The 12,480-nt window shown below is 37.0% G+C and overlaps 2 protein-coding genes across 5 annotated transcripts in view; one reads left to right on the top strand and one right to left on the bottom strand.

Moving 5' to 3' along the window:
* tax1bp1b (Tax1 (human T-cell leukemia virus type I) binding protein 1b) overlaps window positions 1-7,123 on the top strand; it is a 51,004-nt gene extending 43,881 nt beyond the window's left edge. For 2 of the 4 annotated variants that reach the window (XM_051720477.1, XM_051720475.1), the window contains 5 exons: window positions 38-124; window positions 801-984; window positions 2,732-2,883; window positions 5,717-5,796; window positions 6,381-7,123. In XM_051720477.1, coding sequence (XP_051576437.1) covers window positions 38-124; window positions 801-984; window positions 2,732-2,883; window positions 5,717-5,796; window positions 6,381-6,579 — 702 coding nt within the window. In that variant the 3' untranslated portion in view covers window positions 6,580-7,123. Of the gene's footprint in view, window positions 1-37; window positions 125-800; window positions 985-2,731; window positions 2,884-5,716; window positions 5,797-6,377 lie in introns of all 4 variants that reach the window. The other 2 variants (XM_051720476.1, XM_051720474.1) reach the window with 1 other exon arrangement.
* Window positions 7,124-7,404: 281 nt separating this feature from the next.
* jazf1b (JAZF zinc finger 1b) overlaps window positions 7,405-12,480 on the bottom strand; it is a 29,025-nt gene continuing 23,949 nt past the window's right edge. The window contains exons 4-5 of the mRNA XM_051720480.1: window positions 12,185-12,354; window positions 7,405-9,617 (exon numbers count right to left, since the gene is read on the bottom strand). Coding sequence (XP_051576440.1) covers window positions 9,441-9,617; window positions 12,185-12,354 — 347 coding nt within the window. The 3' untranslated portion in view covers window positions 7,405-9,440. The remainder of the gene's footprint in view (window positions 9,618-12,184; window positions 12,355-12,480) is intronic.

Genomic DNA, 12,480 nt, shown 5'->3' with positions numbered 1-12,480 from the left:
AATAAATCTCAATATTAATTGAATTTTTATATTACAGAGCCAGATAGCAGAGAAAGGCCGGGAAATGAAGGAGCTGAAGGACAGTCTTGTTGCGTTGACCAAAGAAAAAGAGAAACTGGAAGGGGTGCGTGCTTTCATTTTCATCTCTGCATGGCATCTAAAAGCGCTGTTGTTTTCGTTGCTTGTTTTTTATTCTTAGGATCTGGTTTGGGTTTAACATATATCTCTAATTGGTGAGCAGTGCAAGTGGGTCCTTATTTTCCATTCAATTACCCTGGACCACAGAGAGGGATGCATAGTGGAGGTACAACACAAAACTCGACGCTCGAGAAGCAAAATGACCCAATTTGAGGTTGAGACTAAATTAAATTGGCGCCTGCAGAAGACTTCAATAAAAGTCAGAGATCTGCCTCCCTTTGAACAGGCAGAGGAGTTTTAATGAAGGGCCTAATTAAACTGTTTGTGTGAGGGTGGCGAGTAACTCTTCGTTGCTGCCACTTCTCGATGTAGTGAGTGATGTATTGTCTGGACTCAAAGATGGAGGAAAGGAGGAATGAAGGAATGGAAAAATGGGACCTGATTATTGTCAATACATCATGCCTGGCCTTAAATTAGGCTTTTCTCTCAGTTTTGTCTCATCTGTGCCAATTTCACCCAGTTTAGCTTTGCTTTAATTACTTTACATTTAATTTGCAGTTGAATTGTGTGGATCAGGTTGTTAACTATTGGTTTTGACAACCGTTCTAAAACAGGCTTTGACCAAGCCAACACTAAACAATGTTTTCTGTGTGTCGCATTAGGAGTTGCAGAGGAGTGTCAGCAGGGAGGAAGAAAATGGAAAGAAAGATGGCAACCTGGATGTGCAGTCAGTTTTCTTGCAGTACCCCATGCCTTATCCTCAGGATGACCCATCTCCCCTGCTGGTGCCCCAGCGCCCGGCTGATCTGATGTTTGATAACCCATACTCTTCTGCTGACTCCAGAGGTATCTATATACCTATATCTATTGATTTGATTCATCTCTTTGACCTGAATGAAGAAAAATATGTATAAACGATGGAAGAAATAAGAGCATTGCATTTTTAAGATGAATAGTCAAGTTACAAATGAAGAGTCTCAAGACCCTTGCATTTTGTTCCGTTCTGTTGCACTGCTTCTAGCTATTTTTTAAACGCAAGAATGCATCATATGTATACGTCCCTTAAGAAGCACCCAATCGGTGTGAGGGAAACCTGAAACCAGCTCAATTATACAGGGCTTTCTTGAGACAGATTAGTCAACTAGTTTTTCAGGCACCTTCTAACTAGTTGATTAAAAAAAACATTTAGTTCTGCACATCCCAAATAGAAATGTCAAAGAAGAAACCCTGGAGTAAACCCTACTGTGTTCCCCACTGTTTTAATTATGAGCATTGTTTAAACCTTTAAGGTCTGAAGTTGTTTTTAAAGATTTCTATTTTCAGTGGAATGCCCAAAATTAAAGGCTTATAAAACTACAAAAAAAAAAAAAAAACAACAAAAAAACCCAAAGTTGTTTGGTATAATTTTAAAGAAAACTTAATTTTTTTTAATGATATAGATTATGATAAATTATGTGAGACACAAATGCTGAAAAATCACACAAAAAACTTGAGCCAAAAATTATTTTTTTTTCTTATTTTTCTGATTTACATTATATATCTCAGGGTGTAAATAATGTAGCTCTAAAAAACTTTCACTTTTTTTTTGTTCCCAGTCATGACCGAGTAAAATTTTGTGTTGATACGACAAAGCTATCAAAAGTTATAGCATTACAAAAATTATTTATCCTAGTGTCCATAAATGTCTCCAAGTGTCCAAAAGCCTCTCCAAACAAATAAAACATAATAATTTTACATAAGAACTAATTACAAAGGTATGCTTTCACTCCAAAACATGCAGGCATGAGTAACGATAGCTCACTCAGTTCCATTCTGTGTCATGAACTTGGCACCTTCTCCTGGTGGCCATATGTAATTAGAGTGAATGGTCCTCTCTGTCCATATTTGGATGACTTTCACCTCTGGTTGCAGTAATCTGAATCCTAATACGATTGGTTTAGCATTCCATGACGCTGGACAATGTACTACATAATTTCTAATGAAGTCATCCGATCCAAAGCTAACGAGTTTTTAGCCAGATAGCACATTATGCGCTGTGCACATTGTGCTTCGTGTAGATTATCTAATGATCTATGAATCCAATTACATTGTGTGTGGGCTCATTTTAACAATCCTCTTCTCTAAGTAAAGGTATGTGATATTTTATGTTCTGTTTATTTTTCATGAATTTAGAAGTGAAAATGCAGCTTATAAGCAACAACTATTTTACATGTACTTGCTATATTTTTGTCTGTGAGTAAAACAAATAGGCTGGTTGTATTCTACTCTTTGAGAGCTTTCCAATTACATATGACACATGGCTATTTGATGTGTTTGATGTTTTTACCGATTACAACAATACGTACAGTGCACAAATTTTTATAAATTCTCAAAACGGAAAACTTCTTATTTGTCTGCAAATTTCAAAGCACTTGTTTAGTTTTGGTCATAATGCCTACACGCATTGTAAATTAAAGAACACAAGTAGAAATGTGTTCTTCAAGCCGTGAATGCACTCCTGGTTTGTCACATATTTGTTTGAGCTACAGGGTTTTTCTTAAGTCATTGTATCATTCCAGATGCTAAGGCATTAAAGTGTTTCCTTTCCTGATAGATGGAGCCGATGGAGAGTTCTCTGATGACCAGATGCCCCGACTGCCCCCTGTTGGGCCTCCATCCTGGGACAGCAATGTGGTCTGCATACAGCCTTCCCGTAACCTCAGTCGCCCTGATGGATTGGAGGAACCAGAAGAGCCACAAACCACTGTGAGTTCATTACAGCTGCCTCCACATTAGAGGTGATATAGAGGTGGGATCAGGATTTTAATCGCATCAGATGCAGATGGACCTAAACTCTTCTTCAACTCTCTGTCTTACATCTCCTTTTCTTCTCTCTCTGTGCTCTGCTGTGTTGGCATCTGGCAGGGCTTAGCTTAGCTGGCATTATTAAAGCCCTGGTTACCCAGAGCAGAGTCAGTAAGGAAGTGCTCACAGTCTTAACCCACTGCACACTGCTACTAATTGGGCTTGTTAGCCTTGCTTGACAAACAGTGGAATCACTGAATTAAAACATGTAAGAGTTTTAGTCAGTTGCATTTCATCTAAAGTGACTTAAAGCCTATGCAACAGAGTGTATGAAAAAATGTAATATTCACAAACAAATTTCCTCATCGACACTGTTTAAGCTAATTCTAATGCCTAATTTTTTACATTATTTGAAAATAGTTCAAATACTTGAATTCATTTTTCTGCAATTTTTCATGCCGAAAATTCGTACTTGGTGGGAATAGGGCTTACAGTTATTGCAGGGACAGTCCCACTCAACCAACCTGAAGTGAAGATCCTTGCTCAAAGTCACAAGAGATGGGATCTTAACTTTGTGTAAGCTGCACAGATCATTAATCAATAAGCTATGACTTCCTCAACATTATTACATAATGTTGTGACCAGTTTTGGGGAGTAGTTTACTGAAAGTAGCGATGCTACTAAACTACATTTTTCAGTAGTGTGACAGTTGCTCAGCTATTTTCACAATAGTGTAACTTTTCCAGTAACAAGCTACATTTTCCAACAAGTAACGCTGTAGCGTCACAAAACGTTACATTTGTCACATTGTATTGCAAATGCAGCAATGGAGCTGAGTAATCAAACACGCTTATCTAAACCATCCTCTAAATCTATGTCATTTAGGTCAATCGGTTCTTTTGGACAGTTCATGTTAATTAAGCGGTTAAAATAAATGAATCCCTTATATTTAGCATCCGGAACTTTGATTCATTTTAGTGAGTTGGTTCTTGTTCACATAAATGAATCGCTGATTCACTTAAGCCCTGTGCAGACTTAAAGTGACTTATTTAGTTAATTGCTGCAGTTTATAAATAATTTAGTGATATGAAATAGGATGTTTTCTAATTTTGTTAGTGTATATCAAGTAAATTTATGTTCAGTTGTCACACTATTTTTTTAATATCACCCAAATTAAATGAAATCAGGTGATATTATTGAATTAAGCAATCGTAACTTCTGATAGCAGAATTAAATAACATCATGTAATTGTTATATATCTAAAAATATTTTAATCTTTTTTTTTTTTTTCAAATTTTTTATTTTTTTTTTCAATTTTTTTAATGATATAGATTGGCAAATTCTGAGATTCAGCTTAAGTAACTGCTGAAAAATCGGAGAAATAACTTGAGCCAAAAATTACATTTTTTCTTATTTTTCTGATTTAACATCATATATCTCAGGGTGTAAATACGGTGGCACTGAAAAACTGCTTTTGTTTTGTTTCCAATCATGTCATCTGTAACTGAGTAATATTTTGTGTCGATGCAACAAAGCAATCAAAAGTCACATTACAAAAATTATTTATCCTAGTGTCCAAAAATGTCTTCGTGTTCTAAAGCCCCTCCAAATACATAAAACATAATAACTGTACATAAGAACAAATTACACATGCAAACACAACAATGACTAAAGGTTTGCATAATATGCAGACATTATTTTTGTAATGAGATTTCACAGAATGATTTTTATTCTGTGCCAACTGAGTCATCATTGAGTCTGTGTCATGTTTTTGGCGCCATCTCCTGGTGGCCATATGTTTTTAGAGTTACTGATAACATGACTCTCTGCCCAGATATATAGGACTATCACCACTGGTTGGAGCAATCTGAACCCAATTCAGTTCGTTTGGTATTCCATGATGCTACAGCATTTCCGATGACATAATCTGATCCAGGAAAGCTAACATGTCTGTAGCCAGATAGCAATAAGCCAGATAGCCAGATGCTGTGTGCACATTGTGCTTCGTTTAGGTTATCTAATGATCTATGCATACGATTACTTTGTGTGTGGGCTCGTTTTAAAGATAATGGCCTCCTCTAAGTTATGGTATGTAATATTTTATGTTCTCTCTATTTTTTTTGAAGTTATAAGTGAACATATGGCACATGAACAACACCTGTTCAAATGTATGTCAAAGAAACATGTATGTCAAAGACATATACTTAGCTATTTCTCGATATATTTTTGTTTGTGAGTAAAACAAATAGGGTTGTATTCTGCTCTTTGAGAGCTTTCCAACAACATATGACACATGGCTGTTGGATGATTTTGATATTTTTAACCGATTACAATGATATGTACAATGCAACATTTTTAATAAATTATCAAAATGGAACACTTCTTATTTGTCTGCAAATTTCAAAGCACTTTTTCAGTTTTGGTCATAATGCCTACATGCATGCATTGTAAAGTACAGCTTCTAAGCTTTAAAAACGATACCTGTTTTGTGTTGGTCAAGACTGTAGTTGTTAATATTTAAAAAAAAAAAAAATATATATATATATATTCTTGCCAGCCCATCCGAGCTTAAAGGTTTAAATTGTGTTAATGTAGTTAGCTACTTTTTGTTAGTAGTTTGTAGTGTAGCTAACTACTTTTTTTAAAAGAATAGCTTGACTTTAGTTTTTGTAGCTAGTAGCTTGGGGAGCTACAGTTTCAAAGTAGTTTTCCCACCATTGGTTGTGCCTTATAATGTTACAATTCTACTACTCTAACTGACAGGAAATAGTTATTGTTTCTCTTGTCTCCCCAGCAAACCAATGATCAGCCTACAGCCAGTGACCCCACAGAATTCCTCAGTGATGGACAGATGCCATTCTGCTTTGAGTCCGGGTAACAATGCATGCACATCTCTCACACAGGAAAAAAGGAATCATAGGAAAGGCTGTGAAAATAAAATGTGGTGTAAATAAGCTCAACAGCCCACCCACATTGCCTTGCACACACAGATGCTATTTTACTGCCATTCATTCTCCTGTTGGTCCAGCATCATCAGACTTCAGCTTATTAACACACACACAAACACCTTACTATGCTCACACACTCTACCTTATCCCCATTTACAGTCTTTTGTGCTTTATTCTTAAACTCTAATATCATCCTCTGGGTTCCCAGGGACACGGAACACCTGGAAATATTAGGGAATTTGAAAATTGTAATTACGAGGCCCAGGAAAAGTCATGGAAAATAATACAATCTTATTTAATAGCTTCAATAATCTTTAAATAATCTTTATTCTGTTTAATTGGTTAGAAATCGCTCTCTGGAAATCTTTAGTACAGTCTCCTGTAGTTTGTTTTAAAAACTCATCTAGCAATCACAGACAATTGGGACCCATGTATCCTGTTTTCTCCCAGTTTAACACCTCTCTCTGTCTCTCTCTCTCTCTCTCTCTCTCTCTCGGTCTGTTCAAGCAGTGGGGAGCAGCAGAAGCGCTGTCCACTGTGTGAAGTGATCTTCCCTCCTCACTATGACCAGTCTAAGTTTGAGGAGCACGTTGAGAGCCACTGGAAGATATGCCCCATGTGCAGCGAACAGTTCCCTCTCGACTGCGACCAGCAGCTCTTCGAGAAACACGTCCTTACCCACTTTGACAGCAACGTCCTCAACTTTTAGTCAAGCCGTTGGCAGAGAGAGAATATTCGCCTCCACTCAACATTCTGCTCATTTATATTTCTGTTTAACAGCCACTATAAACCGCATGTCTAGCTTTAAGCATTCACCTGTAGGTATCTGATTCTTTATTGAGACACAAGCAAGGTGAAGACGGGATACTGTTTAATTCCAAGTGAATGAGAACTGTCCTACGGCTCCATAGATTTAGTCATGTATCGCCTATTATACTCTGTGCAGGCAGAGCACAGCTTCTTTTAGGGCATGTATGCGATGAGAGCGAAGATGGTGATTCAATATTATAAAATTATCTATTTTAGAATAAGCTTTTAAAGACAAACCTTGATAATCAAATAATTATTTGAGTTAGTGTTTTTCCTTTATCTATTTAAATCAATTTTAATTGAGTTGCATGCTCATGTTTACTGTGCACTGAATCACAAAAGGTTTTGTTCAGTTTCCCTAGTTCAATACATAAGGTCTTTACTTCTGTGAGTGTGTCTTATATACCTGATCTAAACCAATAAAGATTTCATTTGAAGCAATATTTATGATGGCCATACTTGTCATGTGGAGTAAACACTTTCTACATTTAAAAAGTTTGCAAGATAATCAAGGTGATTCTCAAGAAACCTGTCAAGAACATCATGACATTTTTTAACATCATGACATTATTTTCATGTATATGTATATATAATGTATTGTTTTGGGGTTAAATTTGACAAGTACATTTTCATGACAGGTTTTGTATGAATCAGCCATCTGTATTATTTGCTTTATCCACCAGAACACTGACTATATGGCAAGAAAACAACATACACAAAGTTCTTAAAACATACAATTTTTATGTTTAAAATGTAACCAGGTTACATTTACAAAGCAGCATTTTTTTTTTTTTTTTTTTTTTTTTTTTTTTTTTGCAGAAAATGTCACCAGTTCCAAAACAACCTCTGGTGCTTGACTTCATTACATGTAAGAACATCGTTGTCCAGAAACTTAAGAAAATATAATTTAAAGCACTCGCATAGAGACGTTAACAATACATTAAGAATACATTATATCAAATACTTCCCTCTGTACTGGCAGTGTAATACTGTCACAATGTAAAATCTAAACTGACACTGCAATTCCATAACAACATTAACGTCCATGCAGTGATGTCATAATGAATGATTGGCAGGCCCTGATCTGGCTGTGACCTCTGGAGGTTCGAGTGACTCTCATGTTTACCACCCCTTCATTTACCATTTATAACAAGTCCAAAGCAAAACAAAGCAGATACTGATGCAAGGTTAGGTATCATCTCTTAAATATCTTCTCAATAGTGAACAGGGCAGATTTTCAAAATTTTTGAGGTTCGAGGTATATATTAAGGTCACATGGACAACTCCAGAAAAAGGTCAGAATCAGGGTGAATACACAATCTGAATCAGGCTTTCGAACAGATGCCTGGCTACACATGAAGCTACAAGTTTACTGTACTGGAATGCTGTGGTCTACCACAACTCAAGGCAACCAGTTTCAATAAACTCATAACTAACAAGCACACTGGAGGTATAGCAAAAAACTAATAAATTCCCTTAGCTTGAAAAAATAAAGAAACAAAGGGGGGGAAAATGGTAGAAACAGTAACCTCCAAAGTTGCATGTTAGTCCTAGAATTTCTTAGCTGGCTTGCAGACAGAATTCTACAACAACAGACTTGTTGGCAATACAAAATGCCCTAAACGGGTTGGCAACTGGTCACTACAAAGTGCTTTAAGGTACTTCACCAGATTGTATGAAGATAGCTGTGGAGTTCTAGAACACTCCAGAGCTTCTAGAACATTCCGGCCACAGCGAAGCTGGGAAGTGTGTAACAGCCTACTCTAAAATAGTATGATAAATTGGGCAGGATAATGGTTCTGAAATGCTGGCGATTTGTCACCTGAGAGTCACTTGGTGCTATAACTCAGATTTTCGAGATTAATCGAAAGGGCCAAAGCACTACCAAAAAAACTGCACATCCATAATCGATCAATAATCTGAAGTTCAGATGGAAATATACAAAATACTTGGGAGTAAACTATAGACTTTAGATCTGACTATGGAAGTTTATAGAATATATTTATATACACAATCTATAGCTATGAATGTTGCTTATTTATGGGTAGATATTACAAACATTCAGACATTTTAAGCCTTTCCTGTCTTTCGGTTTTGGTTCAAACTCATAGTTGAAGAGCCCGAATCCTTAAGCTTTTCCTCGGTTTGGAGTGAGGCTGGTTCCATATGCAAACTCTCCTTCAGAACTGTGAATTACAGTTAGCTTTTCTAACCGAAACAACACACAATCCTCTTATCTTTAAGCATACCATCATTATTTTACAATAAGCACCTTACTTAAAAATAATACAATGAAAAATAGAATGATAGCTGAATGTGCAAAAATACAAAATTGAACTCTAATAACATGTAAGCAGAGGAAATAAAAAAAATAATAGAATTAAAGCATGAAATTCAGAGTGTAGTGTCTTGAGTATGAAGTATGAAAATAAGCAGAACCAAATCTTCCTCATGGAGGTACAGGGTGTCTTTCTTGAAGAAGAGGAATAGAGGAGTGGAATGACAAGGGGGGTGAAAGAGTCTTACTCTTGAAAGAGTAATATACATTAATGAGAAAATATTTTTTGGATGTCCTCCAAAAACATAGGACACTAGGATAAGATGGGTCAGAGTTAATGGACAGCCACAGCTGCTGGTGAAGAAGGATATGGAGGTGATCTGTTTGTACTCTATATACATGCATTGGTGTATGTGTGTGTTTTGTATTTTATATACATGTATATGTGTAAGTGTGAATATGGAGGAAGAAATTGGCACTCTCTACTGCTGCATCTTGCGAATGATGTCAGCAGAGACGGGTGGGTGGAAGTTGATAGTGTGGTGTCGAAGCCCCTGAGAGCTTTTGTAGCTTTTCCCACAACGGCACTTGAAGGGCTTACGAACACGAATCTGGGTGCGATGACCATTCTTGGCATGGTACTTGATACCATTCACATTCTAAAAGAAAAAAACAAGAAACAAAGATGAAATTCAGGAACAGAAAATTGTCACGTATCCAAAACAAGCTAAGCCCTGCCTTAAAAACATAACTGACCAATCCTTTCTTTCGCATATTTCTTTGCTCTATTTCACATTTTGGAGGTAGTCTTCAATGGCATTCTGGAAACCTTTTAGATAACAATGCATAATGACAAAACATATCTCACCGTTTATTCAGATGGTATTTACCATTAACTTGATTGCTTCTTTCAAAACGTTTGTCTTAAGCCTTGGCAGAATGATGTTATTTATAATGTGCAACTGTGGCAATATGTCATCTAGCAGAGATTTTGCTATACTGTTTATTCCAAGGTAGATATACACTCACTGAGCACTTTATTAGGAACACCTGTACACCTACTTGTTCATGTGATTATCTATCAGCCAATCGTGTGGCAGCAGTGCAATGCATAAAATCATCCAGATATAGTTCAGGAGTCAACCATCAGAATGGGGGAAAAATGTGATCTCAGTGATTTTAACCGTGGCATGATTGTTGGTGCCAGATGGGCTGGTTTGAGTATTTCTGTAACTGCTGATCTCCTGAGATTTCACGCACAACAGTCTGAATGGTGCCAAAAACAAAAAAAATCCAGTGAGCAGCAGTTCAGCAGATGGAAACACATTATTGATGAGAGAGGTCAACGGAGAATGGCCAGACTGGTTCGAGCTGATAGAAAGTCTACGGTAACTCAGATAACCACTCTGTACAATTGTAGTGAGCAGAATATAGCATCTCAGAATGCACAACATGTCGAACCTTGCGGCAGATGGGCCACAACAGCAGAAGACCACGTTGGTTTCACTTCTGTCAGCCATGAACAGCTGAGGCTGCAGTGGGCACAGGCTCACCAAAACTGGACAGTTGAAGACTGGAAAAACGTAGAATCTCAATTTCTGCTGAGGCACACAGATGGTAGGGTCAGAATTTGGTGCCAACAGCATGAATCCACGGATCCAACCTGCCTTGTGTCAAAATTCCAGGCTGGTGGCGGTGGTTTAATGGTGTGGGTAATGTTTTACTGGCACACTTTGGGCCCGTTAATACCAATAAATCATTGCTTGAATGCCACAGCCTATTTGAGAATTGTTGTGACCATGCACATCCCTTCATGGCCACAATTTACCCATCTTTGGCTACTTCCAACATGATAATGCACCATGTCACAAAGCAAAATTCGTCTCAAACTGGTTTCATGAACATGACAATGAGTTCACTGTTCTTCAGTGGCCTTCCCAGTCACCGGATCTGAATCCAATAGAACACCTTTGGGATGTGGCTCAACCAATATACATTTTATAATATGGAATTATTTGTTATGAATGAAATTATCTTTTTCGTGGTGCCCGTCAAGTTCCAAATAAAATAAAACAGCTAGTAGGAAGTCAAAAACTACTAGAAAAACTTTAGTTAGCAACACTAAGGGGGTCAAGGCTTAGCAAAGGGTCAATTCTAACTACTCACAAATGTAGCAGTAATGTAACATCACTACTGACTAACAATGCTACATTAATTTGGTAACACTTTACAATAAGGTTCCATTTTTTAACATGACTTAAATGATTAGTTTGACATGATTAGTTAACATGAACTTACAGCATATTGGTTTATGTAAATTTTAACTTATAGTAATACATTTTTAAAATCAAAAGTTGTATATGTTAACATTAGTTAATGCACTATAAACTAACATGAACTAACGATGAACAATTGTATTTTATTAACTAGCATTAACAAAGATTATTAATTACTGTGAAAAATATATTGTTCATTGTATAATGGTAACGAATGGAACCTTGTTGTAAAGTGTTACCATTTATATGAATATCACTAGCACTCGACACTCTCCTATGTATTATACTGTATTGACATTGTAATATGTATTAGCATTGATCGTGTGGTATACAATATGAAATGTCTTAATTTGTGACACATAAAACATGCAGCTTTTTCAGCTGTCAGACAGCAGTGAAGGCCAGACACTGACTGAACCCAAATCACACGCACATCAAACAGAACATCTGAACATGCAAAGACACCCTCATGGCTGTCATCATCCATTTCCTCTCCTTCTTATTGAACACAGCTCTCACAGGCTGCACATCATTTATCTCAGCACACAGAACCAGATGGCAGTGGAAAATCTCATAAAACACACAGGCCTTGTTGTGGACTGCATGTATGCGTTTAAAATGTATGCAACTGACTCTCTAAAGTGTCCAGCCTTCTCCCCATTAAAGCTCTTAGAATTAATAAACTCTCTGACAGCTAAACTAAGAGTCCAGCATTTACTGCTTGATTACATTTGTGAAACTGGTGGTTGCTATTGTTCATGGACACACAGATGTGCTGTAATCTTGTTTTATGGTAAATGACAACCTAAATAAATACCTTAAATAATGGTTCTAATACATCTGGGTTTATAAGCAGGCTTTTGTGCTGGATGATTTTCTAGCTACCAGGGTTTCTCAAATCTATTTTTTTAAGGGCACATTTTAGTGCTCCATAAATTAAGTGTATGTACCTTGTATCTCTTTTTGCATCCAGGGACGGGACAGGCGAAGGGTTTTTCATCACCTCCGTTCATGCACATAGAACTTAGGATGGATTCAGAACTAATGGCACTTTCGGTGGTCCACGACTCGTCACTGTCGGACTCTTCGTATTCCGCTTCCTCCTCATCATACTCGCTACCTGAGAGAAAGTAGCAAGTACTCATTTAGCAAGGAATCATTTAATAGATGCTTACAATACGCTTTTTACAGGGACAGTCTCCCTTTAGCAACTATAGTAATTACCCGTCAAACTCCAAAAGTACAA

The sequence above is a fragment of the Myxocyprinus asiaticus genome, chromosome 16 (genome assembly GCF_019703515.2).
Source record: "Myxocyprinus asiaticus isolate MX2 ecotype Aquarium Trade chromosome 16, UBuf_Myxa_2, whole genome shotgun sequence".
Taxonomy (NCBI): domain Eukaryota; kingdom Metazoa; phylum Chordata; class Actinopteri; order Cypriniformes; family Catostomidae; genus Myxocyprinus; species Myxocyprinus asiaticus.
Note: the sequence above shows the minus strand (reverse complement) of the source record. Positions and strands in the feature narration are given on the sequence as shown.